General features: G+C 41.5%; 2 protein-coding genes across 5 annotated transcripts; one reads left to right on the plus strand and one right to left on the minus strand.

Moving 5' to 3' along the window:
- Position 1: 1 nt before the first annotated feature.
- On the minus strand, positions 2 to 27592 carry mapk8ip2 (mitogen-activated protein kinase 8 interacting protein 2). Of its 4 annotated transcripts, none has more exons than XM_046393652.1 (16): positions 27079 to 27592; positions 15544 to 15649; positions 9745 to 9984; positions 9555 to 9633; positions 9166 to 9267; positions 6363 to 8610; positions 5975 to 6183; positions 4830 to 4905; positions 3956 to 4128; positions 3752 to 3861; positions 3516 to 3638; positions 3277 to 3347; positions 3093 to 3191; positions 2480 to 2548; positions 833 to 896; positions 2 to 578 (listed from the first exon to the last, which is right to left on the minus strand). In XM_046393652.1, exons 1-16 carry the CDS (start codon positions 27141 to 27143, stop codon positions 549 to 551), a joined length of 3864 nt encoding a protein of 1287 aa, XP_046249608.1. In that variant the 5' UTR covers positions 27144 to 27592; the 3' UTR covers positions 2 to 548. The 4 variants fall into 4 exon arrangements, with proteins under 4 accessions (XP_046249608.1, XP_046249606.1, XP_046249609.1 ...); XM_046393650.1 differs by having other exon boundaries at positions 9064 to 9267; XM_046393653.1 differs by lacking the exon at positions 3516 to 3638 and having other exon boundaries at positions 9064 to 9267.
- On the plus strand, positions 17233 to 20458 carry LOC124061617 (gastricsin-like). Its single transcript, XM_046393655.1, has 9 exons — positions 17233 to 17472; positions 17591 to 17732; positions 17834 to 17951; positions 18262 to 18380; positions 18762 to 18961; positions 19116 to 19232; positions 19369 to 19516; positions 19770 to 19868; positions 19995 to 20458. The coding sequence occupies exons 1-9, from the start codon at positions 17417 to 17419 to the stop codon at positions 20157 to 20159; spliced, it is 1164 nt and encodes a 387-aa protein (XP_046249611.1). The 5' UTR covers positions 17233 to 17416; the 3' UTR covers positions 20160 to 20458.
- Positions 27593 to 27635: the final 43 nt, after the last annotated feature.

Raw genomic sequence — 27635 nt, forward strand, 5'->3', positions numbered from 1 at the left:
GTTTCGGACATCAAGCATATATTTTATTCATAAGACCAAACCCATGACAAGGCAGAGTGAGATTTTTTTTGTCACTTTTTTTCTGTTTTTCCCTGGAATTTTACAAGTCCTTGTTTTTAAAGATACAAGATAGGATATGTTTGTTCTGTCACATACTGTTTTGCTCTAGGTATACAGTGAAGAATCTTGTTAATGTAGTAAAGTCAAAAGTTTGGTTTAACTGTCTCAGCGGCTATATGGGACTAGATCATCCTCAGAAGTTGTTTTTGTGTAGCTCTGTGGAAAGGAGGATTTTAACTAGGCTGTAACAGGATAGAAAAACGTAATCAGAAGCAAATAGATACAGATCAGAGGTGGGTCACACTGTTGGAGCTCAAAGGTGATTACTATAATCGGCAAGACGCAATAGTTTTCCAGTGGTGGCTGACTTGTCACTATTCAGCTCTAACAGCAGACTGGTCGTTAGTCTGGTGGGTATGTCACACACTAATGATGTCACATCTTACAAATATGCCCTAAATGTGCTGCTGAAGCCTGTCTGTAGAGAGTTATGGAGTTGGCAGGAACCCAAATGCCACCTGTGTGACAGATAGTGAGTTAACATCTTGCGTAGACACAAAATAAAATTATTGCAGATCACAGATATTTATGTGTTTTTCTTTTCTTTCAGGGGTATTTGTCTGGTTGTGATCTTTTTCTTTAATTTTTTTTTAATTAATGTACATATTCATTTCATAACATACTCAACATAAAGGACACAGCACTATCTTATATTCGCTATTGTATATACATGATCTAACTGACAGCGATACATATGTAGATAACACCCTACCTTCCTCCTGCCTGCCACATCAGCAGTCCTGCAGGTCTGAGGTGCTTGTTCTGGCGGACTGTGACTGAAAGCAGCAGAACAAGATGCTAAACAGTGTCTGAAAGAACAGTGGGAATGGTTGGGGGGTGGCAAACATCAGAGTCTGAATTTTCAGATGGCCTCCTTTATATAAGGTGCAAGACTGTAAGTTGTGAGTTGTCACAATAACCCCAGAGAATTGTGTAATGTGCGGATGATGCTTTAACCTTTGACCAGATTAAAAGCAAATAAATAAATGGGGAAATATGAGGCCATCCCTTTTATCCATCATACTGAGAAAAAAAAAACAAAAACAAGATCAAAGTCTATCCATTTACATAACTATAAAACATCCCGTTTAATGCTTTATTAAAGGTTTGATTACACTGTGATACCAGGACCAAGTATTAGCAGGACGCTTTCACTGTACAGTAGGCACACTGCATTACAGTATAACTGACATGTGGCTACCGGTCAATCTAGTCATTCCTTTTCCCTCGTTGAAACTGCCAAGTCAAAAGAAAACGGAGACTAGGACGTCACTAAAAACCAGAGTTAAACAGTCAGAGGTGGTACAATATGGCTTTTCAGAGGGCCTTTGCTGTATTTGACCCCAAAAGTCACATCAATCATAGCAAAGCCTGCAGTGATCTGTGATTTATAATTTTAACAGCTGAGTGATTTCCAATGAAAGCTCCCCACGGTGAGGGTCAGCAAGCAGTGCAACTTTGAGGACTGGACAAAAGTAAAATGGTTCTGTCATTTCATTGAAATATGCTGACAGTTACTGCACCTAATCTAAGCTGAAGGAAAATACCTGCAGGGCTAATGACATTCAAAATTCATTCCAAGTCATTACAGCTCTGAAATCTCTTACACCTGCAGTTACTGTTGTCAGACCGACTTGGTAATAACCACAACAAAACAAAATCCATCCTGCATCAGCCTCAGCTGCGAGCGTTTCTTAATTAGTCTGGATGAGGCGCCTGTATGTCTACTTTCTATACATTTATTTACAACATACACTACGTCTTGTACGCGACACAGGGGTAAGCATGGACCAAGGACAGTTCACTGTAATCTCTCTACTTTGCTCCAGTGTCACTATCAGTAGAAATCAAATTAGCAGTCTGTCAATGTTGAACAAATACATATTTACAGTTAATTAAATATCAACCTCGTGATTCTACATCATTCCCTTACAGATTGTTGAGCTGCTTGCCATTCACTTGGATATGTGTACTTCGTGTGTCTGTGTGCAGTAACCCTACTAGCCATGCATTGAAAAGTGAAACAGCAGTAGTAGGTATATTGTTTTTGTTTCAAAAGAGGAACCTTTAAATAAACAGGTGCTCAGCGTCTTAGTTTTATATCATAGAAAAAGATAAAGGAAACAGGCAATCAGTCCATCGAGGTGATGGAAATAAACAAAGAGAGAGAGAGAGAGATGAATGAAATCAGTCAAATGCCTAGCATACTGTAGAAATGAAGATCCCAGTTTCAGAGGGACACAGGAGATTATTTTACAATAGAGAGGAGACCCCACTGAAAGCTCCCTCTGGTGGCAAACTCGATGAACATACACAAGCTGTGGAGGAAGAAGGCTGTTGTCATGGCAACACTTCTTACTCCAGGTAGATGTCCTCAGTGGGGCAGGCGTACTCCAGATGTTCCTGGTAGTACTCCTGGAAGGCTCGTCTGCAGAAAAGACAGACAGATGAGAGCATGAGTAATGATCAACTGTGAGCTAGTAACAGATTTTACACAGTCATGCTCTGGCTGTTCACTAAGAAATGGCTGGTTGGTGCAAGTACAAAGATGACTTAATGACAATAACTCCAGTGCAAATACAGAAGCACCCTCGCTGGATCGAAGGAGGGTGTTCACAACTAATGTCCTCATTCCACAGACAGAAGCTGATAAATGAGACAATTTTTTCCCATCCCATGCCTGCCTGTGCTCCATTCAGAGACTTTCTTTAATTATTCAAGCATGATATGACTGATTCAGAGATGACTAAGCCTGCAGTCATTATTTAACCTTACACACACGTGCACACATAAAAGACTATACTATAAAATAAAACTGGATCATTGTGCTAAAGTTGCATTCAAGTGCAACCCTTTGTTAGCACTGTTAGCATTTTTAGCATCTCAGCACTTAAAGTGCATTTACAGTTTAGGTAAATATGTCTATAATATAACAAATGCACAGATATTATAATAATGTCCCTAGGACTCACCCAACACATTCTGCTACAGGCCGCATGGACTCCTGGGAAACAAACACGTGGCAAGCAAATCTGTTCAGCATTGGGTGCTTAGTGATGAATCCAAAGTAGCTGCAGGCAGAAGCATATAATATGATGAGATCAGTTACACTGTGCACTGGTAACTTACAGGCAGAAAACCACTATGTTTGTTTACCAGTTGTTCCTTGGATGGCATCCACAGAATGAGATGTTCTTCATCTGGAAGAAGTGACTACATCTGTCATACTAAAGATGGAGAGAAATTCAAAGACAGACAAAAAGAATGAAAAAGTTTACTCAAATCATCGATGAAATTTTAGTGTATATATTTAATATATAAAAGGAAACACTGATATTGAATTATTTGAGTGAGTAATTTATTGATACATTTGTTGATCGTTCATCTGTCCATACCTCATCGAGTGTGTCATATTCATCCTCCAAGCTCATAATCAGTTTCACTCCTTGCAAGCTAATCTCCAATTCACACAAAGAAGGAGGTCGCACATGTACCGTCCGTTTCCTTGATATCGCAATCTAACCGACAGAAAATATTTTCACAAACATGCTTTAACGGTGCATACAGCATACATGCTTGTATCTGTTTTGTGCTTCTGGGCATGTGTTTTGCTGCTTTCCACTTAGCTTACTTTCTGCATGGCAGCACAGAGAATCCCGTTGCCTTGGTGATAAGGTACCTCAACAGACCCCAAAAACTGAACACTGAAAGTCTCGATCCACGCTGGATTTCTTTTCATGCCTACAGGGTGTAATGTGGACACATACATACAAAACATGTGATTCTTCTCACATTCACATTGAAAAAAGAGAGAAGGCGATCTCTCTCAACTCACCCAACAACTCCTTAGACTGGCCTATGACCTCATGGGCATAGAAGGCAGGAAAAATGCCCCTTTCTCCTGTCCGCATGTTATAACCTCGGTACCAGTAGTCATCCTCTTCTTCCTCCACATATAGAGGGTCGTCCACATCTAGTTCCAGCTCATCTGCATGTCTGGGAATGAACCTGCAAAGACCACCAGAGAGGAGGAGGACAGAAAAGGAAACCCATCTCCATTAAATGTCTGTAAATGGTATCCCTGCAGCAGGGCATCCTATAGAAAGAAGTTCATCTGATCAGGAAGCATCTGTTTGGGTTTCAGGTGACTCCAATGGGGAGTAGACAAAGAGAAGTAATGAAACACCTGATACAGAAATATGGTCTGTGGAAGTAAAGGGGAGTTTTGAATGTGGGGACACACTTAAAGAGCACTGTGGTAAAGCAAATACAAAATTATACATGCATATCACGTATGAGTGCACAAGGAGGTGCACTCTCTCGCACTTGCAATCACAAACACACACACACACATGCGCACACACACACACACACACAGAAAACCACAGACACAGGTGGTGGCTGATGTGATTATTACTGGACACCCTGCAGCTCTCGAGCCCAGCTGTATCTGCCATCCTCACTAACATAATAACATAATTATTGATTCACTATTGCTACACGACCACTGCAGCACACTGAAAATCATAAAACCTCAAAGAAACATTGTTTTATATTTCCCCCAAAATGGTCATTTCAGAATTTGAGCTAAAGGCTTTCACAATTCATTCCACCATACTGTTTCTTTATTTATTATTATGAGTCTCCTTTTTACTGTAATTTCTTCCACCGACATGCCATTGTCAAAAATGTACTGTAGATTGTCTTACCTGTAGACTGCCCTGTGTGTCTGGTCCCTCTCTTCTCCGTTGATGGTACAGGAAAAAAGTCCAAAGGATTCTGTGCCTATGTGGCAAAGAGACACCACTTAGATTATTTCAATGCACCCAAATTGAAAGCTAAATATCCAACATAAAATACACTAAACCATTATTTTTTTCTCTAGCCTGTTATTTGGGGAACATTTTTAATGTAAACTTTATATGAGGAAGTGCAGCTGGAAACTAATTGGATTTGTCAAAAGAAAGAAATGACACGGAAGCCTTTGTAATGAGCCTTTTATTATGCAAATCACCCTTCATTAGGGATATGAATCTTGAAGCGAGAGCACTGATTGATGATGGATATACTGAGAAGCAGAGCCCTCCCATAGGTCTTGTGTGGGCTCCCTGCCAAACTTAGATCACATGTTAATGTATCATAATGACAGTGATGGGTTAAACCCTAATGAGGACTGCGAGTGGACAATTTTAGCAAATAAGTTGCAGGGCCAGACTGTAGACTTTACAGTTTACAGTTTAGAGTTGCTATATACATTAGCTTTACATTTAGGGAAATATTCTTACTCACATTCTTGCAGAGACTTAAAAGCTTGGTACCGCTTTCACATGTTTATACTAAATATGGTGCAACAGTCAGGGGAAGTTTTGGTTAGCTTAATATAAAGACTGGGAACAGGCAGATACATCTGATGAACAGCATTTTAGAATCCTTTGTTTTATTTTTTAATCCATACCAGAATGTGAAAAAGTGGCAAGTTTTATTGAAGTTTATGTGCTGAACTATTTTAAATCAAACAAGCAATATATAACATAGTAATGATTAAACTGTAGTCCAGTTGCCCAAGTTAAGCTCTTCTATGCAAGATGATCTGGATGACTGAGAATCTACACAGACAACATAGTAATGAGTAAAGTTCGGAGGTTCTTACCTTTAGAAAGAGCCAAGATTGCTGTGTCCCCCCGCTTCCCATCTTTATGCTAAGCTAAACTAACCACCTCCTTATAGTATATGATATAAGAGCTGTAGTTTTCATCTAACCCTAGAAAGAAAGTGGATGTGTATATTTCCCAAAGAAGAAGAAAAAAAAAGAACACGTCTCAGAGTTTTCCAGAAGGCCTTGTATGTGACTTACTAGAGGAGCGGGAGGTGCTGTTGACAAACACATTGAGGAACTTCTTAGAGAATGGGAGGTCAGCCTCAGGGGAGGAGTCCTCAGAAGAACTGAGAAGTTCTGGTCCCACTTCCTCTTCATCACGATCATAGCCCACCTCTCCTGTTCCCAAAGGTTCCTCGTCACATAGTGTGGAGAGCTCACTGTCATCACTCAGAACGGAGGTGCACCTTAGAGGACAAGATTCGCCAGTTTCAAATCTCAGTTAGGGACTAGACAGTCACTAGACAGTCTCAAGCCAAGTCACAAGATTCACCCTATAGAATTACTATTTAATTTTTTTTAAAAATGTTGAACAGATACATACTCATTTTATTATTAGCCTTTGTATGTGCAGTACTATTGATACCTTCTGAGGCTGACTAGTTCCAGTGTAGTATTCTCATCCACCACCAGCGTGTACTTCATGGAGTCGTAGGCCAGTCCATCATCTTCATTTGGTTGCCTCAGAGCCAGATCTTTCTCACACAGTGGGAGGTCAGGGTCAGATAAGGCATGGTCTTGCACACTGGTATCAATAGGTGGTGAACTGTCAAGCTCTAAATCACTACCCCTGTAGGACTGCTTCCTCAAGGCACCCATAAATGGATAAGAGTCCCCATCCTCCTCCTCTTCATCATTATCTGTGGAGTAGGTGAGGCTGAAGCAGCGGTTAGTCTGAGTGGTCGGTATGTCCAGTGTCAGACTGTTTTTAACCTCTGTGATTCGCTCAAGAGAAGCTGATGAACGGCTCGTTGGCCTGGGCTCAGTCTCTCGTCCTTCATCCTTGTCACTGACCACACTCTCACTGAGGCTCGGTGAGTCCAAATCCTTCCTCCCCTCTAGCATCATTAAGTCATTATTTGGCTCTTCATCTTCATCGTGTCTCATGGCATTCTTACATGGTTTGTCTGTGAAGTTCTTCTCAGATTCTTTAGTGGTATATGAGGAGGTGAAATCTCTGGCTCCCATCCCATTGTCCGCACAGCGCTCCAAAGTAAGAGGGGTTATGGTGTCATTAGTAGGGTTGCTCATATAGAGACAGGGTTTTATCATTGATCCTTCTTTCGAAGTCTCCACTCTATTCCTCCTCTCTCCCGGTTCCATCCTTTCTTTTCTGTACCCTTCACATTTCTTCTCTTTTTCTTCTGATCCCTCCATCTCTGCTTTCTTCTCTTGGTCTTCATCATTGAAACCATCTCCCTCTCCAATGTCTGAAGATGGTGAGATGGTATCTGACACAGAAACCTTCCTCTTGAAGCACTCCTCGGGACAACTAATTGGGTATGAACCCTCTGAGATCATCCTGTTGACCAGGTTGCTGAGCAGCCAAGGTGAGTCTGAGTTCTCGCTCAGGTCATCTTCACTTTCTGATTCTGAGTCTCCCTCACTGGTTCCATCATAATCGTCAGCACTGGGCATTAGCCTGGGTCCAACTGGCAGGTAGAAGGAACGCTTAAAGCTCTCTAGACTGTGGTCTGGTTCTATCTGCAGCACCATTTGTCTAGACAGGCTGTCTTCACAGCGTTGGGCTGGTGGCAGAGTCTCATCAGGGTCAGCCTGGTGCTCACAGGAAAGCTCATCATCCATATTCTGCAGCCCCATCAGAGCTTGGCCATCAGAGTAGGTCTCAGGAGGCAAGATGGGTGAGTCAACAGGTGATGGCGTAGCAATAGTGGGTGATGGTAGAGGAGAAGGAGAAGGTAAAGGAGACCCTTCTTTGATTGGGTCAGGCTGGCCTAGAAGTAGGGATGCTTTCAGTCCCACAATGCCACTGTCTTGCTCTAACTCTGTGTCTGGGTCAAGTTCCTGGTCTGATGTAGGTGAGCTGGCCTCCTCAATGGAGTTGGTGAGGTGAGATGAGCGTCCACTGCTACTGTCATCACTGGTCAAGTCCAGCTCTGTCTCCGAGATAGAGGAGATCATGTTAGAGACCACTGGTCCTCCACAGGCAAAAGCTGCCTCCAGTTCCCCTTCAATGTCAGAGTCAGAGCCTGGAGAGCTTAGGTCCTTGTCCTGGTCCGAAGTCAAGTAACCCTTCTGGTTCATATCTGCTATACCTGGGTCTGAGGATGGAGAAGTGGAGTCGTTAGCTGCTGTACCTATGGCAGATGCCGGAGCATTTGAACTGTTGGACTGGTCAAGAGCATCTGAGCGACTGGAGGACACATAGCTGGAGAAGGAGGCGAGATCAGAGGGTTCAATGGAGGGGAATTCCACGTATGATGACTGATTCTCCTTAATAACCATATCGTAGGTCTCCTTACACATGAACTCTACTTCAAAGTCCTTCTCCAGCTCCTCATCAGACAAGGGTGTATCAGCACCGTCGTTGGCTCCCATGGGTGCAGTGGATGACAAGCATCGACTGGTTCCATCTGGGTCTAGGTCGTTCTCCGGTTCCATACCTGACTCGCTGGTGATTGTGTAGGTGTCGGTGGCACGCCGGTTTGAGTGTTTGTGGTTGTGATCACTGTTGAGGTCATGGTCCACCTCTGTATCTGAACACTGAGAACGCTCATCTATGGATGGTACCCTTACAGTCTGGATCGAAGGATCTACCTTTTGGTCAGTGCCATTGTCAGAGCAAGGGTGGGACTTGTGCTGACCAAATGAGCCTGTGAGGATAAAAAGATGTGGAGAAACAAGAAAGATCATGAGAGAATAAAAATACATTATTAGAGGATTATGAAGTGGATGTTGCAGAGAATGTAAAAACAGAAAGGAGACAGATCAAATGTGTTCTGGTGGTGAAAAATTAGCTATATAAAAAGAAGGATCTTAAAGAATAAATACAGAATAATGAACAGATTTTATGAATTCAAGATGCTTAACCCCTTCTTCAGATCATCATCAGTTTAAAAAAAGGATGTGGGATGAGCAAATTCAGCAAAAGCTTCTTGACAGGATTCCCTAGACTCGACTAATACAAACTGTTTTTTTAAGAATCAAGATGACAGTGTTTTACCAAACACATCAAATTCACATCACATCACTTCATTCCACATCACAGCACGACACTGACATTAATGGAATGAGCTCTAATCTTGCTGGATTGGCCTTTTTGTTACCGTATTCAAGCCTCTCCCGTCTGTTGCCCTCCATGTCGCACAGAAGGGGCCTGTGAGGGGACTGGATTTTCACACCCTCCCCTGCCTGTTTTGGTGGAGTACCTTTGCTCTGAGACCCTGGTGCTTGGGAAACTGGAGAAGCTGGACAATGGCCTGTCACATGGCTACCATCTTCCAGACATGAGTGGGTTGGAGACAGACGGCCTGGAGGAAGAGGAGATATTTATCTTTTGAATGTGTATAATACATTTGACAAATGAAAATTTTTGAAAATTATGTACATTGATTGTTGTGGCAACTTATAATTTTTTTAAGCTTTTCAAGCTTAGTTTTATCTTTCCTTTTGCCTTTCTAATTCAATTCAAGACATGTTACACATGTGCATATTATATTATATTATATTATTATAGCTTATCATAGCTCCAACAAATGGATATAAGAAAATATAACCACAGTCCAAATTTATTACACATAATTAGCCATGCGCTTACCTTGTGAGGCTGGGTTGCGTAACGAGTCCTGCCAGCTTCCTTTCTTTGGGGACAAACTGCTGTTGTTATTCAGAGAATCCTGACAAGAAGACAGATAAGAAGACATTCAAGATGTGTGGTATTAAGAAAAAGAAGAAGAAGATTTTATAATTATTACAAAGACTAAGAACCAGAGTCTGAGGCTGCTTACCTGTGACACAGCAGTGGTGAGGTTCAATGTGGTGGGCCTGCTCTTCAGAGTGCCAAGAGTAGGGGAGGGAGGAGGGGAGGCAGAAGGTGACGGGGGTGCATCTGGGTCAACCTCTTCGTCTTCATCCTCTTCCTCCTCGTCATCCTCATCTTCATCGTCGATCATCTCAAACTCTTGGAAGTCATCCTGGAAGGAGCAGACTGGGTGGTGTGTATCATTCTTCTCCAGAATGAGGGAGTCCTGTAGGCGGAAGAGGGAGAGTAAGACTTGTAACAAGGTATAGAGGATAAAGGTTGCTCTATTTTCTCACACCGGCAACAGCATATTCTGTCCTGTCAGCAGAGGGGACACTATGTAGTGAGCAAACACAAAGAAAAAACCTGCTACCTTCTATCCACTGTCTACTACTTTTTCTTTAAAAAGCCTTGCCAAGAACAGGCCTGTCTGTGAGATGAATAGAGCTGGGAGAGCACAGATGGACACCATGCAACACAGTGTTCTTTAATCACACAGAGGGAATTTGTAAAACATACACACACATCAAAGCACAGTGGTGGGTAACTCTATTCACATAAATAACCACAGTACATTTTGTTGATATGTTCTTTTGGTGAAGGGAGAGAGCAAGATAGATAGATAGATAGAGAGACAGAGAGAGAGAGAGAGAGAGAGAGAGAGAGAGAGAGAGAGAGAGAGAGAGAGAGAGAGAGAGTGTGTGTGTGGGTGTGTGTGTGTCCATGTGTGTGTCTATGTGGACGCGTATTCCTGTAGTTTTGAGGACAAAAATGTGTTTACAGTCACATTGTGAGGTCTTGTCTTACTTATATTAGGGTGAAGACTTGCTTTAAGGTTAGTTGAAGTTAGGATAAGGTAAGTAATGTTTATTGTTTGGGTTAGCTGGTGCTAGCCTCCAGGAAATGAATGTCTGTCAACTGTGTGTGTGTGTGTGTGTGTGTGTGTGAAAAAGCAAAGTGCAGCCTTCAGCATTACAAAGTGTTATCACCTCCTGTGAAAAGATAAAAGTGAAAAGGTGGAAACAATTACGTCCCTAAATACAAAAACCTTGCAGAGAGCAGAATAATGGAGCAGCCTTGAGCATGGACTGCTCAGAGAGAGAGGAAAGGAGAGCCTGTGTGTGTGTGTGTGTGTGTGTGTGTGTGTGTGTGAAAGACAAAGATGAAAATGAGAGTGGATCAATCAGACATATCTCAGGTTTCAGCTGGCTTACAGGAAGGCGACGCACAAAATGATTCTGAGGGATAACAGACCCCACCTCCATGAGTGTGTGTATGTTACCGTGTTGTTAGATTCAAGGTATAATGATGGAGCAAGGTCTGTGAAGTACCTTACTGACACACCTTACATTGTCGTCTAAACTTGAAAGGTGATTGCACTGTCAGTGACAAGGCAGAACTAATAGCTGAAATAACTGTTATGTGAAGGCACAAAGCTTTATTAAGTGTTTCTAATATCAATAAAAGCCGTTAAATCATAATTTTCTTGAAATTTCTTGAGAACTTCTTGAGTACTTATCTACAGTGAAGTTGACAACGCAAACACAAGAATGGATTTCCTGACCTGGATTTTGAACAGCTCAGCAGTTTCTCTGCATCTCAGTGCAGTCTTTTAATGGGGAAATCAAACCTCACCCTCTCACCCAGCCGCCACATAAAAATCTGCTGATGCCTGGTGCATCCACTTTATGCCACAGCAACAGAAATCAACACTCAATCTACTACCGTGAGAGTACAGATGAATGTGCATAGTTACTTCTAACAAAAAACCCTTCTTTTTTTGTATGTGATGAGTAACCTTACACTCAATCATTATATACCTTCTCAGTTCAAATGCTACTATCAAGAATCACAATACTGTTTCCTCACACTGACCCCTTACAATCCATCACTGGGGATTTTGATCTATAGCGCCATGACAGTAAAAATCCAGATATCCATCAGTGAGGTTGTGAAAATGCCACATCTGTCTGGGAGAATAATCTGCACTGTCAGGAGACATCCTTTTAACGGGGCCTCCTGACAGACAGGCAGGCAGGCAGGCTTAAAGAGTGAGAACTATAAATAACAGTTGTGTGTTGGTGTGAATCGATCCCCCTGGTCTCCAGTTTCCAAGGACATCCCATTCAGCCCTGTGACTGTTCCTCCTCTGTCACCAAGCAGAAGAGGAGGAAGCCTTTTTACACTCACAAGAGCATCGGAAAGCACAACTACAGTCAATGAAAATTAAATTAGTTAAAATAGTTAAAATCCTCACTGTCCACTGTCATGAGCACACTTATTTATTATTTATATACTCTTTAAATAGCTCTGCTTATGATCAACATTTATACAATCTCAATAGTGTCTCCAGATGCTGATCAGAGACCAGTTAATTGGCAGAGCAGCTAATTAGGAGGACTACAGGCTTGTTCAGCATGGCTCTATGTCTCTGTTCTGTACCTACTGACTCTGTTGCAGTAAAGATCGTGAGATTGCAACTCCAATATACAGCCCAGAAGAGGCTTTGGGTTGAACTGCAGGGCCATCTTGCTTACTGAGCTGGTCAGATGACAGAGAAAATACTCGAAAGAGAAAACTAAGGATGTGATCTTCAAGTGAACGCCAACTGCATGGCTTTGCGTATGAAGTGGACGCCAGAGGCTGAAAGAAAAGAAGTGGAGAACTGAAAAGAAGATCTAACAGGCAGCAGGTAAACAGAAAACAGGAAGGATGTAGTGGAGGTGCCAAAAACCCCTGCAGAGGATGCAACTGTTGATTTATCTTAAATGCAATACTTCCCAATTACTGCACTCAGTGTTTGGTTAAGTGTTTTGCTTTGGACTGACTGAAGGATAAAGTTCAGATGAACTGTGCACTAATGTTCACTATTCACATGAAAAGCCATTAGTCTTAGATCACTCAGGCAGTACTTTTAAAACAGAAGAAAAAGGAAATGATTTATCATTTATGACATCTATGTTTTCTTTCATTTAGCTCACATCGTGAACGATAACTGAAGCTATGCCTTCAAAATCCCCATGATTGCAAATATAACCCTGACATTTGTTTTGTTTGGACAATAATAGTATAAATTGTGCCTGTGTGTGTGTGCGCATGTGTGCCCATGTAAAGACAATTTACCAAATATGGCTTGAAATCTGATCGAATTTTATGCCGGCATTTATGACAGATGTCTATTAGCCTATGATTAATGGAGACCACCTAGAGAGTGATCTCTAAATTTCAACATTTCAAACTCAGGGTAGCACAGCAGCTGAGACACAGACACCACTGCTCTGTCACATACTGAATTATGCATGCGCTCATGGTGTTCAATCAGGGCTCTGGAGAGACAGAGATGGATGTCGGAGAGACAGGAAGTGAAGTATCAGGGGCGAGACGAGGCAGAAAGCAGCAGGGTGTGCATGTGTGTTTGTGTGAGAGAGAGAGACTCTGGAGAAAGATTCAGAGACAAAAAAGGAAGATGGTCCCTCTGTTGTGGTGTCTCTGCTTTTTACGTTGATATTCTGGGTTAAAAAAAATATTAAAGGTGAAATGAAAAAAAAACAACAACAAAAAAAAAACCAAATCACACAGCTGAAACACGTCGTAAAACCTAACCCCCAGTTACACTCGCAGATAGTAGAAAGGACAGCCTGAACAACCGGCCAGCAATTGCCGTTTAAAAGAAACGAAAACCCATGTGAACAATCTTTCATTGTCTGCCTTCAGCTCCACATGACAGAATAAGGCATCGTATTTGTCTGTTTGTTCATATGTATGCGTGTGCTCCTGTCATAAAGGCTAAGTACTGATCTAAAAGGTTACGCAGATTAAGACCTGAACCCCGTAACAAATTGGAATTAATCAGAGCTGGGGATTGGGGCTGGAGGATAATCTCACTGTTTAGACTGACTCTTCTTTGTAAACATCAAAGACATGCTGGCCAATATGACCAAATCATAGCGACAGAGAAACTAAAAGCCTCTCTTCATCAGCAGCGCGCGGTGCACGAGGGAGGGACTGCTGCTGCTGATGATGATAAGCTGACAGAACATCCACCACCCTACTGATGCAGGCAAAACTAAAAACGATGTGAAATACACTGTGCCTGAAATTCTCTGTCTCGCCTTTCTGTCTGTGTTATTCAAACGTATGCACAAGCACTCAGAGGGCAACTGGGTGTGTGTCCTATCCATCCCATGTCAGCAAGATTACTTCCTATCGGCAAGGATGCCACATAACAAGGACCGACACCATCTCTGGCCTGTGCTTTGCTGTTTGTGAAGTGAGCAGTCAGGGCCTCTGCTGATGTGTGTCTGATGTGTGTTTGCGTAGAGCATGTGGGAGGGAAAGAAGAGAGAGAGGGCACTGATGCATGGTTTACTACAATATGACCTCTCTGGCATAAGCGGAGAGAGAATCCACTCTGTTTCTCGGGAGGTCTCCTCTCATGCTATGCAAAAACAGCTTTGTTACAGAAGGGCTTTGCCAGCTATCCATAATGTGTTTTGTTGGTGGATTAAAGTGGAGGAAGCAAAATATCTAGCACAGATTTACGCCAAGAGCTTAACCCTCAGAACCAACCATGCCTGAGCTAAATCCCCACTCCAAGTCACCTCGGCAGAGGAGAGAGCAAGGGAGAAAGTGAAGGAAGGAAAGCTTTAAGGGGGAAGGGGAACGGAGTGGTGGCAGAAAGCGAGGGAGGAGGGAATCTGAGTTCTGTCTCCGAGCAACACTCTGCATATCAGGAAGGGAAGACACATGGGAGGGAGGGAAGGAGGGAGGGTGTCTCTGCATAGCAGCAAACTGCACTGGGTCACCCACCCTCTGCTGCAGCCATGGCTCCACGCCACCAATATTTAAAACATTTACACCCCTCAGGGTGGAGGAAGAGAGTGAGCGAGAGAAGGGATACAAGATAACAGTTCTTAGAAATTGTGTAATTGAGGTCTAAGCCGGTCGAACATGTGGGATGATATAGCTAATGACTCAATTATTTGCATATACTTCGCAACCCAGTCACTTGAATAGGACGCTTAGTGGAAGGTCTATATAGAATTTCAATGATATGCTGAGGAATTCACTGTACGTATGGTGCACTGCTCAGATCCAGTAGGTATGGCGATCAGAGTACATGGAGATGCTTCACTCTTTTTCTCATTTTGTCCCCTGGTATTATAATACGGATATCTGAGGCTTATGCCATTACTGTAATGACTGCAGTGCTGGTGAGATAGGTAGTCTGTAAATCCAGACCTACGAAGATGGTTACATAACATATGACAGACTATGCAAATAAGCGTATTTCAACTAAAACAGCCATACAAACTGGGTCAGTCTCTATCTTTTTGCCTTTCTGTCACCTTAAATTCATCATGCGTTTGAGCTTGTTCTCACCATAGATTCAAGTTACACATGTCTCTCTTTTCAGTGCACTCATCTGTGTACTTTTCTGTCTGTATTACCTGTAGGCTGTCCTTAATGAACTATGATAAGCATTCACCCAAAGCATTGGTAGAGGAGCAACAACAGTTAGATAAGCTGTTTGTCATGGAATTATTGCAAAATTTTGGCAAAAATACAGAGACACAATTGTAATTCCAAAATGTTTACAAGGCATACAACAGTCAAAGTTTGCACATTTGCAGCGTAATCATCTACATGCATACCAACATGTTCCAGTTCATACCGTAAGTTTGGATTTTCACATATCCAAAACAGAAAGTGCACAAGGTGCAAGCAAAGGTCAGATTTCAGTTTAAAAAAACAACAACAATCTAACGACAAAGAGGGGCCGTACCTTCTCATATGGATCAGAGTCATAGTTGAGTCCAATCCCACAGTCGTCTGTGATTTCAGAGAGATCTTCATCATCAAACTCCTCCAGGCTGATGTCATGGGCTGGCCTGGAAACACGAGATGCGCTACATTCACTGCACGTAATAAGGAAGGACACACATATCTGTAAATTGCATGTTTCATCAGTGATATAAAGAGACAACTTCACAGAGTCCTGTGAAGTATAGGACACACAGAGCACTGTTAGGGGAAATCTGCTCTAACTCATGACATATGGTTCTGGTTCTCAGTCTTATATACTCATAGGCAGAGATACAAACACCCACGTCCTCAATCTTCTCTTATAACAACTGATGCTGACAAAATGTGACATGTTTCAGTGGTGCAGAAATACGTGTACTGTATGTGCTGTGGATGTCATGAACACAGATGGAGGCAAATTAGTGGCAGGTTCTTGAGTTTCTGAACTTATATTAACAGATGACAGCAGAGAAGTTTGTATGACTCTGTAATGATCCATTGCATTGCAAGTTTTTGTCATTAGGCTCCATCTCATCTTTGCCCCATTAGTTTCAGCAGGCTCTCAGTTCTAGAGCAGTTGGCTTGCAATGTGTTGAAGAAAATGCTGCATTGCAGTTTTCCTACTAAGAAAAGGACACTCCGCATGTTATGTGTGGATGTGAGCTTACATCAGACAATCATATAGCGTCCTGTATACACAATGTCATTGGTTTGGTTTGGAGCAAACAAGGACATGCTGATGCATCTAAAAGTAAAACAAAGTGGGTCATAAAAAAGTCACTGTGATCAGGGTGTTAATGCACAACAAGGTCCTGCTGACAGAAAATACTGGGAAAATAGAAAGCTGACAATGGCACAGATATTGAAGGGTAGAAAAAGGCTATTGAGGTTGGTAGGTTGTTAAGAATATAATCAAAATTTCATGAAGTGAATGTTGCTGTTGTAGTAAGCCTTCTGGCTGTTGCTTGTTCAGTCCAAGTACGAAGAAGAAAATGGAAATAGGTCCATCAATTAATGTGCATAAAAATTGTTCATTTTAACTGCATATCCCTAAGCTACAAAGTGTATATAACTATATAATGTTTTTTAAGGACTCAAAACATAAAAAAACTTTCAAATTTAAACAATACTTAAAGTTATGATAAGCTGCATGGCACAAAAGACCTGATAATATTGTGTGGTTAGGTTGCTACTGATACTGAAGTCCAGATATAACACGTTCATTTTCCATTTGTGGAAAAGTACGGTTGGACACAAACTATTTAGCTTGACCTTGCTGCTCATATCTAATCAGAGAAAATTGTACTAAAGCTGTATGTTGATGATTTCCAACACCATGCAGGCAGCTGTGGGGAAAACAAGCTCAGTAATCAGCATCAATTTCTTAAAAGGAAAAATGACTAATTTATCACATTTCTTGTGAATTGTTTTTTAATTTAAAAATGGCAACTGATTCTTTCATATTTTTCATGTAGAAGGGATACTATTTATTTATGATAGATAATGATGGATGATGATGATCAAATAAGAGTTAAAGCAAGTACTTTTATATATGGAAATTTATATATGGAGATGAGTTAGTCAAAGTCACAACAAGATGATTCCGTTGGATGTGACATCTCATCATTGTTTCATAATATGTTAAATTAGGAGAATTTGTTTGTAGAGTGTGGCTATCACAGGAGGCATATATTGAATTAATGATAGATGTGCAAATTAAATATGTAGCTTGTAGGAAAAAGGTCACCCTCTCTGAAGTGGTCTGTCTGATATGGGCGTGTATATAAAGCCTGTTCAGATCGGAGCTGAGTTGTATCCACCCAGGAGTGCTGTGTGTGCGTACTGGAAAGATCATGAGGCGTCTTGTTGCATTTTTGGTCTATGTGGTGCTCGCAGAGGGAATTGTCAAGTAAGGAAACTATCTCAGAATTTCTCCATTCTTCTTATCTGCACTTTTGGCTTCAAAAGTACACTTTCAAAGCCACAAGAAGTCAAAATTATTATTTTTTCTCTTCCTCCTTCCTCAGGATCCCTCTGACGAAGCACAAGTCTATGCGTCAGGCATTGAGGGAGAAAGGGATTGAGCTGCCTTACCAGGATCCAGCTCTCAAATACCGCACCAATGAGTTCGCCAGCTCTGCCAACATGTACATCAATAACTATGCTGATGTATGAAATCTGGTGTTAACACACATTTACATACTGTACACAACATTCTGATGAAAACATTAACAGCCTGATTTGCTTACATTTTTGTTATCTTGTTTCAGACCACTTACTACGGAGCTATCAGCATCGGAACACCTCCCCAATCCTTCCAGGTGCTGTTTGATACCGGCTCTGCCAACCTATGGGTGGACTCCATCTACTGTAACACTCAGGCCTGCAGTGAGTGCAAACCAACAGACTTTACACTACAAAAAAAAAATCCTTCATCTGTCACTGTCTTCGGAGCACATTTGCATGTAAAGAACTTCTCCAGAAGGCTGGTACAGGATAAGCATTTTCCAAGAGATTACATATTGTAAATACATGGGATTTAAAGTTCTCTATGCGTGCCACTAATCAAGCATTAGCTACTGTATTTGTTCAGCTCATGAATTCTATAATCAACTGAATTATTCATATGTCAAGCATATGCAAAGCACATGTTTATGGAGATGGCTCCAGTGATAATCCCAACGTATGCCATTTACAGACACACACAAAAAGTTCAACCCCAAGCAGTCCTCCACCTACAGTGCAAAGGGACAGTCCTTCTACCTGCCCTACGGAGCTGGAAGCCTTTACGGAGTGTTTGGATATGACACTGTCAATGTGAGTCAAACCTACAAAACAAATCAAGCACATCAGTCAAGTATTCAAGACTTTACTGAGTCATCAGTACTGAGACATAGTACTACCAGAAAGAAGACATTTCTAATATCATAACATCATCTCACTAAACGACGTCTCACAGAGACACTGACATATTTGCTTTTTTAGACACAAGATAAAATATTTTGAATGTTACAAAAATGTAGAATTAGATGAATAATTGTGATAATTTGGTACTGTGATAGAAAACAACAGAGGTCTACACCATTAATTTTCTGTCTACAGCCGTACCTGTCTCCATAGGCTAAAGTTGGAACCTGCTCTAAGCAGAATCAATGATTTGCACCTTACTTATCATATTGGTTGGTTTTGGACCAACAGGTTGGAGGCATTGTGATCCCTAACCAGGAGATTGGTCTGAGCACAAACGAGCCAGGTGAGAACTTTGTGGTGGCCCAGTTTGACGGCATTCTTGGCCTGTCCTACCCAAGCATCTCAGCTGGAGGAGAGATTCCTGTCATGGACAACATGATTTCTCAGAACCTGCTGGATGCCAACATATTCGCTTTCTACCTTTCCAGGTAGAACTGGCACAAAACTTCTATTCACTACTGTAAAACATACAGCATAACATATAGGACATACTTTATTATTGTATACACACATTACTGGCACTAACCACATATTCTAACATGGAATGCTGGCTGTTAATTTCGGGACTGTTGTCTGTTTTAGGGGAGGACAGCAGGGCAGTGTGCTGTCCTTTGGAGATGTGGACAGCAGCTTATATCAGAGCCAGATCTACTGGACCCCTGTTACCGCTGAGACCTACTGGCAGATTGGCATTCAAGGGTCAGTGCTTTTCAAAATTTCATGGCACATCAATTAATCTTCTAATTACTGTTGAGTATTGCCGCCTAGATTTGTAATTACATTGTATCCTGACATGGCTATAGCAAAAAATAATAGCATTTGTGGTGGCTTGCAGATTCCAGATCAATAGTCAAGAGACTGGCTGGTGCTCTGAGGGCTGTCAGTCCATTGTGGACACTGGAACCTCCATGCTGACAGCCCCGGGCCAGCTTCTAGGTAACCTCATGCAAGCCATTGGAGCCCAACAGAACGAGTATGGAAAGGTAAGACAAATGGACAGACACATTCTCACACACATTGAGCTGTACTGAGAAAGCAGGTCACCATTACTAGCCCTCCTAAAGAAACAACTCTATCTGCCGGCCGCAGCATTTAAACATCATTATGAACAAGGTCACAAAACCCACCTGTACATCAAAAGTGGTGAAGCAGGAATGTAATGGAACAACGTACCAAGTGGAGCAGTTTGTTTTTGTCCCCTCTCAAACACGATCCCTCTGCTATCTTGATCTCCAGTATATGGTGGACTGCAACCAGGTCAACAACTTGCCTACTCTCAGCTTTGTCATCAGCGGTGTTGCCCTTCCTCTGCCTCCTTCTGCTTATGTTGTTCAGGCAAGTCACCACAGGAGCGCATAACATTCACATGCATTTGCGTGTGTGTCTCTTCATGTACATGCCATGTGTTTTTATGTGTGTGCTCAACAACTGACATTCTCCATCTCCTGCTTACATCTCCAGTCCTATCAGAATGGATACCAGTACTGTTCAGTGGACATCACCCCCACCTACCTGCCCTCTCAAAATGGACAACCCCTGTGGATCTTTGGAGATGTGTTCCTCAGGGAGTACTATTCCATCTATGATCGCACCAACAACCGCATTGGATTTGCTGTAGCTGTCTAAGTGTCATCAGTGTAACCTAACATGACCATAAACCTGATCAGATAATAGTGATTAAGTTCATGTGCACTCAAACACTGCTAAGAGCCTGACACTTGGTTCATCTCAAACATCTGCCCTGGGGTTGTTTTAAACAATCAGTTTGGACAATGGGAGTTGAGTTTTGCTCAATATATTTGTGACTGAACAAACATGGCTTTTACATCTTCAAATTGGTATCTACAGATCTAGTTGGATTTGTAAATTCAAAGCAGAAAAATGTAAGATGTGTCCACGAAACTGCATCATTCTCGAGCAAAATAAAAAAGAAAATACAAGTGGTTTAACATTTCATCTTTCTACATGTGATTAGATCAGGCTAAATTACACTACACAACACAGACAAAATATTATTCATTCTCATCATACACAACACAAAAATGGTGTTAATCCGAGTGTGGTGTGTGGTTCTGTGACTAGGTCATCAAGACTACTCCACATGAAAGCACACATAGACAGAAAGAGCCACCAAAACTAATTTCCTTTCTGTGAAAAAGAGTAAAATACTGTGTTCACCAAACAAGACAAAGAAGGTCTCTAAGAGCCACAGTGTGAGAATATAAAATAGTTTAAATATCATGCAAAACAAAAAATCAGAATAAATGTATTATTAATGCTTCTTTTAAACTTCTTCTTTTCAGTAAGCAGGATCACATCTCCTTATCAAACTGAAGTTACTGAGCTTACAGCTTGTTTGTGGCCGACTCAGACAGCATACCACTACAAGATCAATAATGAGCTCCTCACCCATCCAAGTCTTCAGGGAGGCTGTGTGTGGGGTGTGTGTGTGTGTGTGTGTGTGTGTGTGTGTGAGATCGGGGTGTGTGATTCACAATGGAAAAACACCATGTCAGTGCAGCTGTATCCAAGGCAGCTGACACCACCACCACCACACAAGTGGAACAAAGTGTCATTTTTTGTTTCTGATGAAGGTTTGGAGAGTGATAGCGAAATGACAGAGATGTAATCAGAGGAGTTGTGGACAGAAGTGGACAGGGAGGAAGAAAGATGAAAATAATGTTGCTAGGCAGGTGAAAATGTTGAATACAAAAGGTGTAAGTGCACTGGGGAATTAGAAATCTTGGCTAGACTGGCTTTGTGCACAGACTTTTCATGATGACAGGAAGCAATGCAACTGACTTCGTTTTTTTAAAAACAGACTATACTATGTGCCAAAATGGATATGGTAATGATTTATTTACACATGCAGTAGCACATTTAAAGGGCCAGTTCACCATAATTTAAAAAAAAAACACATTTTCTTGCTTACCTATGGTCATGCAATTAGTTTTGATTTCATCTGCCCAGGTTTTATTTGCTCTGCTGAACCCACAAAGTCTGTACATGCTCACGACCCTGATAGTTCACTATTACAAAATTCATCCAAAGCCTTTCTTTTCAGACATGATGTTTGTTCTCTGGATAGTCCACAAAGAGCAGCATAGAGTACAGTAAGTGTGTGTGATTTCTCTATCGTAATGGTGACAGTCCCCCTAGTATTCTGGGGGAAAACTGTGCTGATTTTTAAAACATGTTTCTCAAATCTTATGAGCTCCAGAGACAAAATCCCATTATCTTTTATAGCACTGAGAAGGAAGCAGAATCCCTGAAACCCAAAATCTGGTTAAATAAAACCCAGATTATCTGCATGGCTGCATACCACTAAAGGTAACTGAGAAAATGTATTATTTTGTTCATTGGATGAACTGGCCCTTTATTACTATCTAACATCTGTTTTTATTTTCTTTTCTCTTATCTCTTAACTGGTTCCTTCCTTTGCACCTTTGTTCTGCTGTATTGCCAGACTCCATTTTGTTTGTGTGTTCATCTGCTTTGTGTTGGTGTTCTCCTGTGGCTCTGCAATGCACGTCGCAGTGTGTGGCCCCATTTCCCCTAAACTGCAAAGCCCAGGAAATGTGTACAAGTGAAAAGCTGCAGACACAGAATAATGTCCATGCCAAAGGGCTCTGGTCTCTCTTTGAAGAGTGAAAATGACTGACTGCAGCTGCACACCAACCCAGTACAGGTACACCTCATATACATGCACATACTCTTCTTCACCTCATGTGTACTTCTTTTTCTCTTTTTTAAATGTTCTGCAATAATTTCAGAGTATACATCACATAGTGAGATGGAGCCACAACAGTGTTGACATTATGTGTACATGTTGCTGTTTTGTGTTTAGACAGCATCCAAGTGAGCGTGCAGTCGCTGTCAAAACCATGTCGCATACCACTCGCTGCTCACCCAACACTGCACTGTGCATTCAGTCCATCTCTGCGTGTGATCACTCTTAATAATGAGAATTTGGAGCTGAGACTTTAGAGCTGGAGGGGAATCATCATCACCACGCCACCACCCATAACTGTGAAGGAAAAGGGCTTGCATCACATCAGTCTCTAGCTATTCTGAATTGTGACATGCTGAGCAAAATGTGAATCCTACCACAAGTTAGCACAAAATTGCAATTCACCAATGCCAGTCACGCTGCTGCAATGGCACACCCAGATTCATTGACACTGCTAGAGTTTTGCTACCATCTCTGTGTGTTCAGGTCTGTGTCCTTCTTTTTATTTTCTCCCTGCCCTTCTCAGGCTCCAACAATCTCTCCAGCCCACATTTGTTCTAACAGTTATTCCCTGTCATCTCTGATACTGTCATGTCCATACCAGAAATTTGTCAAACCAGCACACTGTCATCCTTGCTTGTCTAATAGTGTATATACACTGACTCTGTGTTTGTACATGCAGCTGTCTTCCTTAATTAAGAAGACTTTCATTTTTATTTTTAATTTTTTTTTTTTCCTATATGGAAGAGCATCTACACACTCAAATTTTGAACAAAACTGGATATTTGAAAATGCCACCTTGAACATTTTGCAGTGTCTTCTGAGGTTTTACAGAGGATTCAATAAAATATTTGTCAGATTAATCCAGAATCCTGATGCTAGTCTTTAAATAACCCCAGTGAGTCCGATCACAACAGGGTCACATACAGCAAATGCCTATAAAGTTTCATATATGTATAAATAACAGAACAGGAGATGTCTGTAGTCAAAATGAGACAAAAATAAGGACCTGAGAGGAATTGAAAAAGACTCTATTAACAGTATTAAAGTAGACCCACATACAAAGGGGGGGATGGGCAGTGGGGTCTGTGATGTAATGAAGCTGCCTTTTAACCAGCAGCACCCGCTTCACAGTGACATCATCATCTTTAAAAGCCAAGGACATCTGATGTGTTGCTACTGACTCATTAACAAGATCAATTTCCAAGGCTTTTCACCCACTGTCAGTCCCCAGTGATGCAGAGATATACACAAACTAATGCACACCCACAAGCACACACACACACACACACACACACACACACGGGTACACACATATATGAGTCATGCATTTAACCTAATGAAGCACTCTCTGTTGTCTGTGTAAGATCCAAACTTGAAGATCACGCCATTTTTGAACCAAGCGCAGAGATGATGCATCGGTTTGCTCAGAGCAGATGATTTCACACCGATTTGGCAGGATTTGGATTAATGAAGTCATTAGATGTAAAGCAAATGCTGCTGATGGACGGGAAACACTCGCTGGCATCATACTGTTGGGAAACAAATCTCACGGACTGTGTAAATATGTCTTGTCTAATTATTGTTGAATGGACAAACAAAGCTATAGCAACAGCCGCTGGTATAGCTTTGACACGTGAGAACATGGCGAGTGTGAGAGAGATGAAAATACAAAAGTACAGAAAAAGAGATAAAGAGACAGCAGGGGGGGAGCAGAGATGGAAAGCTTTAGCAAAAATGAATCTGTATTTGGTTTAAGCCTCTTACCACATAGTAACCGTACCCACCACCACCACTTACACCCCTCCCTCTGCCTTCTTAACCAGCCTTCAAAGACAAGGAAGGCAAAAGTGGAACATAGACTCCTAAACATATGAGATACAGAAGGATGGGGGAGGGATGAGAAGGAAATTCTATCATAATCTTGTTGTAAAGTATTGCGAATATAGAATCAAATGTGAATATAGAATCAAATTATTTCATTAAATCCAAAAACTGTCACATCCATCAACAGTTTCCCAGAGCCAACGGCAATGTCTTCCAATGTCTTGAATGTCTGATCAGGGGTTCAAATTCTAAATATATTTATTGTGACACAACGCCATGAAAAGCAGGAAAGTTCTCATGTTTGAGAAGCTGCAATCTGTGATTTGTTTTTAATTGATTTTAATCAATTATCTAAATAATTGCTGATTTATGTAGATCAAGTAACTAAATAATTAACAAATAATTTCAGCCCTTGTTTAATCAATTTAGGCTTAACTTCTATCAATTAGAAAGAAAAAGAGACAAGGTTTACAAAAAATATTAAATCTTAATAACAAAATAAAATATAAGTTTATATTTAAGAATATGACTCACTGACATTCAAAGATCACACACTGTACATGTTATTTAGCTAAGCAGAAGAGATAAAGAGTCAGTCAGTGATTTTTTTAACTCCAAGCCAAACACATTTTACTATCCTGGAACCAGATCCAAAATGGAACCAGCTATTCAAACACAACCCTCCCTGCTCGCAGCCGAACAACCAAAACAATGACATCCCACCAGTAACAGTAAGACTCAGCAAATCTGCCAAAGACAAAAAAAATCATTTCACAAAATGTAATTAATGAATTCTAAGGTATGTGCCGTTGGCACACTAGTCCTCAGATTTAATATGTCATCAATTTTGTTTTTGGCTCTAGCAGAGCACACCAGGGAGGGGTATTCATTCTAAAAAACCCATAGCAAAACCAAATGTTGTTCATTTCGATATAAGTACTTCTATAAACTGAAGTTTTAAGTATTTCCATTGGTAATGATTAATTTCACCATTTTTACATGGGCCCATGTCTCTTAGTTTACGTTTGGAAGAAATATACTCACACATTTTCTAAGCAACCAAAATGAAATATTATGAAAAGTTCACCATATTTTACACAGACTGACTTTAATTTTCAAGGAGAGAGTGCTCCCTCAGTGTAAGAGAAATTATAGTCTGTCATAAATTTCTGGTGCTGAAGAAGAGAGAAAGACAGGCTCTCATATGGATTATGTTGTCCATTGGAAACTGTATTAGGGTTACGTAAGGCAGATTACTGTACCACACATCGCACAACCAGTGGTTACATCCATGAATCAGTCAGTCACAAAAACACAGAGAAAGAGACACAACATGAGAAAACATGCACACACACACACACACACACATTACTAAATGCATTAGAGAAAAAAATAGATCTACAAATGCAGGCATCACCTTTCCATATGCTCCACTAATACTTCACCAAAGTCATTTACTGGTAATTCATGATCTGAAATCAATGATCCATAACTGACCCAAAATACACACAAACAATATGTACTCTTGAATACACACAAAATTCAGTGCAAAGCAGCTTCTCTTTACATTTATTCATTGTAACACTGATTCTAGTTTTGAGAGCTGAGAAGAAAACCGAAAACACTTTCATCAGATTTGGAGTCAGTGACACAATACACTGTACGAGCAGGTCAAAGGACTGCATTACGAAAAGATGAACTTCAGCTCCAGCTGTTTGACAATGCTGTAAATTTAAAATATTGATGTACTGGGCAAACCTTTGCCTCAATGCTCTAAACTGAGGTCATTGGTAGTCATGCAAAAAATCAGGTCTATTGACCTGATATGATCCATGCACAAGATGCAAGCTGCAGTATGTAACTAAATCCCACATTACAAAATCCACTGGGACCTGGCTTGCTAATGTGGCTGCATTCTGTAAGGGCATGGAACATGTGGAGGCAGACACAGGGACAATGAAATGTGGCATTATATGAACTGGTGCTGTATTTGAACTCACTGGTGCTCTGAGCAACATCATATGCTTACTTTTACTATTTTCTTCCCCCAATTTTCTTGATTTTTCTTTTGTTCTTTCTGACACTCTGTGGGGGAAGCAAAGTTTAGGCTGCGGGGTATAGTAAGAAAACATGTAGCCAAGTATGGCAAGACAATCACAAATAATTGTTTTAATTGTTAGTAGGATTTATTCTCCCACTCTGTAGCAGAGAGGGAAGTCCTACAGCAGCAGCAGCAGGAAATCAGAGCTAATTAGAAACACAATGAAATCTAACATATTTTTCCAACATATTCCTGCGTTTCTGCACGCTATTTCATCAAAATCACTCCAAAGTGATGTAATATTTCACGTCATATTAACATTTACATCGATGAAACGCCATTTCGTGCCTTTTTACCCTCACAAAGACAACCTTGGGGAGAGTACTTTGGCTGTATCACTAATTCAGCACAAGTTCTTGATCTCTGCTAACAAGTAGAGTCCCACTCATAATCCTGTTTGGGCAAGAAGAAAACGCAACAAAATTTGTCTTATAGTGTGTCGCAGAAGTCACATTAGAGGGGTTTGAACCAACATCAATATCATTTGGACTTCCGTAAACCATTGTTCAGCAACATGCCCTTGCCAGGCTTGGACTCAACAGGGCGTGGGCCTCACAGGGAGAATGCGCAAGGCGGGTGCCTGTCGCGACAGCTACAATTCAGTCACCTGCCATTTATTTTTCCATCACACACTTTTCGGAAAATAATAAAAGTCGTCTTAAAAACCAGCTCGAATACGCAAACCATCAGCTGTAGCAGCTATTGGCGCGCAGGGGTGCAGCAGCAGGCCTGCAAAGCTCATCAAAATATCTCTTACTACCCATGCGTTTTATTGCAGACATGAAAACTAACATAAATATGTTTGTCGCCTCTTAGTGTCATGACGTATACTCATCAGCCGTGCGGATCGCCCCCCCATCATCACTCCACTACATGTAAGGTCTTACCTGCAGCCGGGGGGAGAGAGGGAATGGAAAGTGGATAGGGAAAACATCTCAGCCCTGTCCGCCATCTTCTTCCACAAATGACTCAGAGCGACTGCAGAAAATCAAGGATGGAGCGCAGTCCATTCACAGTCACAGTGCAGAGAAGAGTCGCACCCGTGGACAGAGGTTTGTCTCTCTCTGCGGCCCCACAGATGCCCCCTGGCCGCAAGCCTTCAATCAAACGAGCCTGCTCAGCACCATCAAATCTGCAGTCAACCATCCACACAATCGGGATATGGGGAGAGGGGAGGGGAGGGGGTGTCAAGGCAAGAAATTATCGTCAGAAACAGTGCAAAACACCGCGGAGATTAAAATACAATCCTTTTGTCCCCCAAAACGTCCCAACGAAGAATAAGCACGCAGTGTTGCCACCGCAGTCCGCGTTTTCCCTCGCCAAACGTTCTGACGCTGAGATGCTGCCTGTGACACACAGCGGATACAGGCCAGCAGTGCGGAGCGGAGACAGAGGAGGAGGAGGAGGAAGAGGAGGGCGGGGGGCAGACACGATATAACGTCAG

The sequence above is a fragment of the Scatophagus argus genome, chromosome 7 (assembly GCF_020382885.2).
Source record: "Scatophagus argus isolate fScaArg1 chromosome 7, fScaArg1.pri, whole genome shotgun sequence".
Lineage (NCBI taxonomy): Eukaryota > Metazoa > Chordata > Actinopteri > Scatophagidae > Scatophagus > Scatophagus argus.

Coding starts and splice junctions, on each gene's coding strand:
- LOC124061617 (XM_046393655.1), top strand. CDS start 17,417: ATGAGGCGTCTTGTTGCATTTTTGGTCTATGTGGTGCTCGCAGAGGGA. Junction 17,473..17,590: donor CTCGCAGAGGGAATTGTCAA/GTAAGGAAACTA, acceptor CTCCTTCCTCAG/GATCCCTCTGACGAAGCACA. Junction 17,733..17,833: donor ACATCAATAACTATGCTGAT/GTATGAAATCTG, acceptor ATCTTGTTTCAG/ACCACTTACTACGGAGCTAT.
- mapk8ip2 (XM_046393650.1), bottom strand. CDS start 27,143: ATGGCGGACAGGGCTGAGATGTTTTCCCTATCCACTTTCCATTCCCTC. Junction 15,650..27,078: donor CTCTCTCCCCCCGGCTGCAG/GTAAGACCTTAC, acceptor TCGTGTTTCCAG/GCCAGCCCATGACATCAGCC. Junction 4,129..4,829: donor ACACACAGGGCAGTCTACAG/GTAAGACAATCT, acceptor TGGTCTTTGCAG/GTTCATTCCCAGACATGCAG.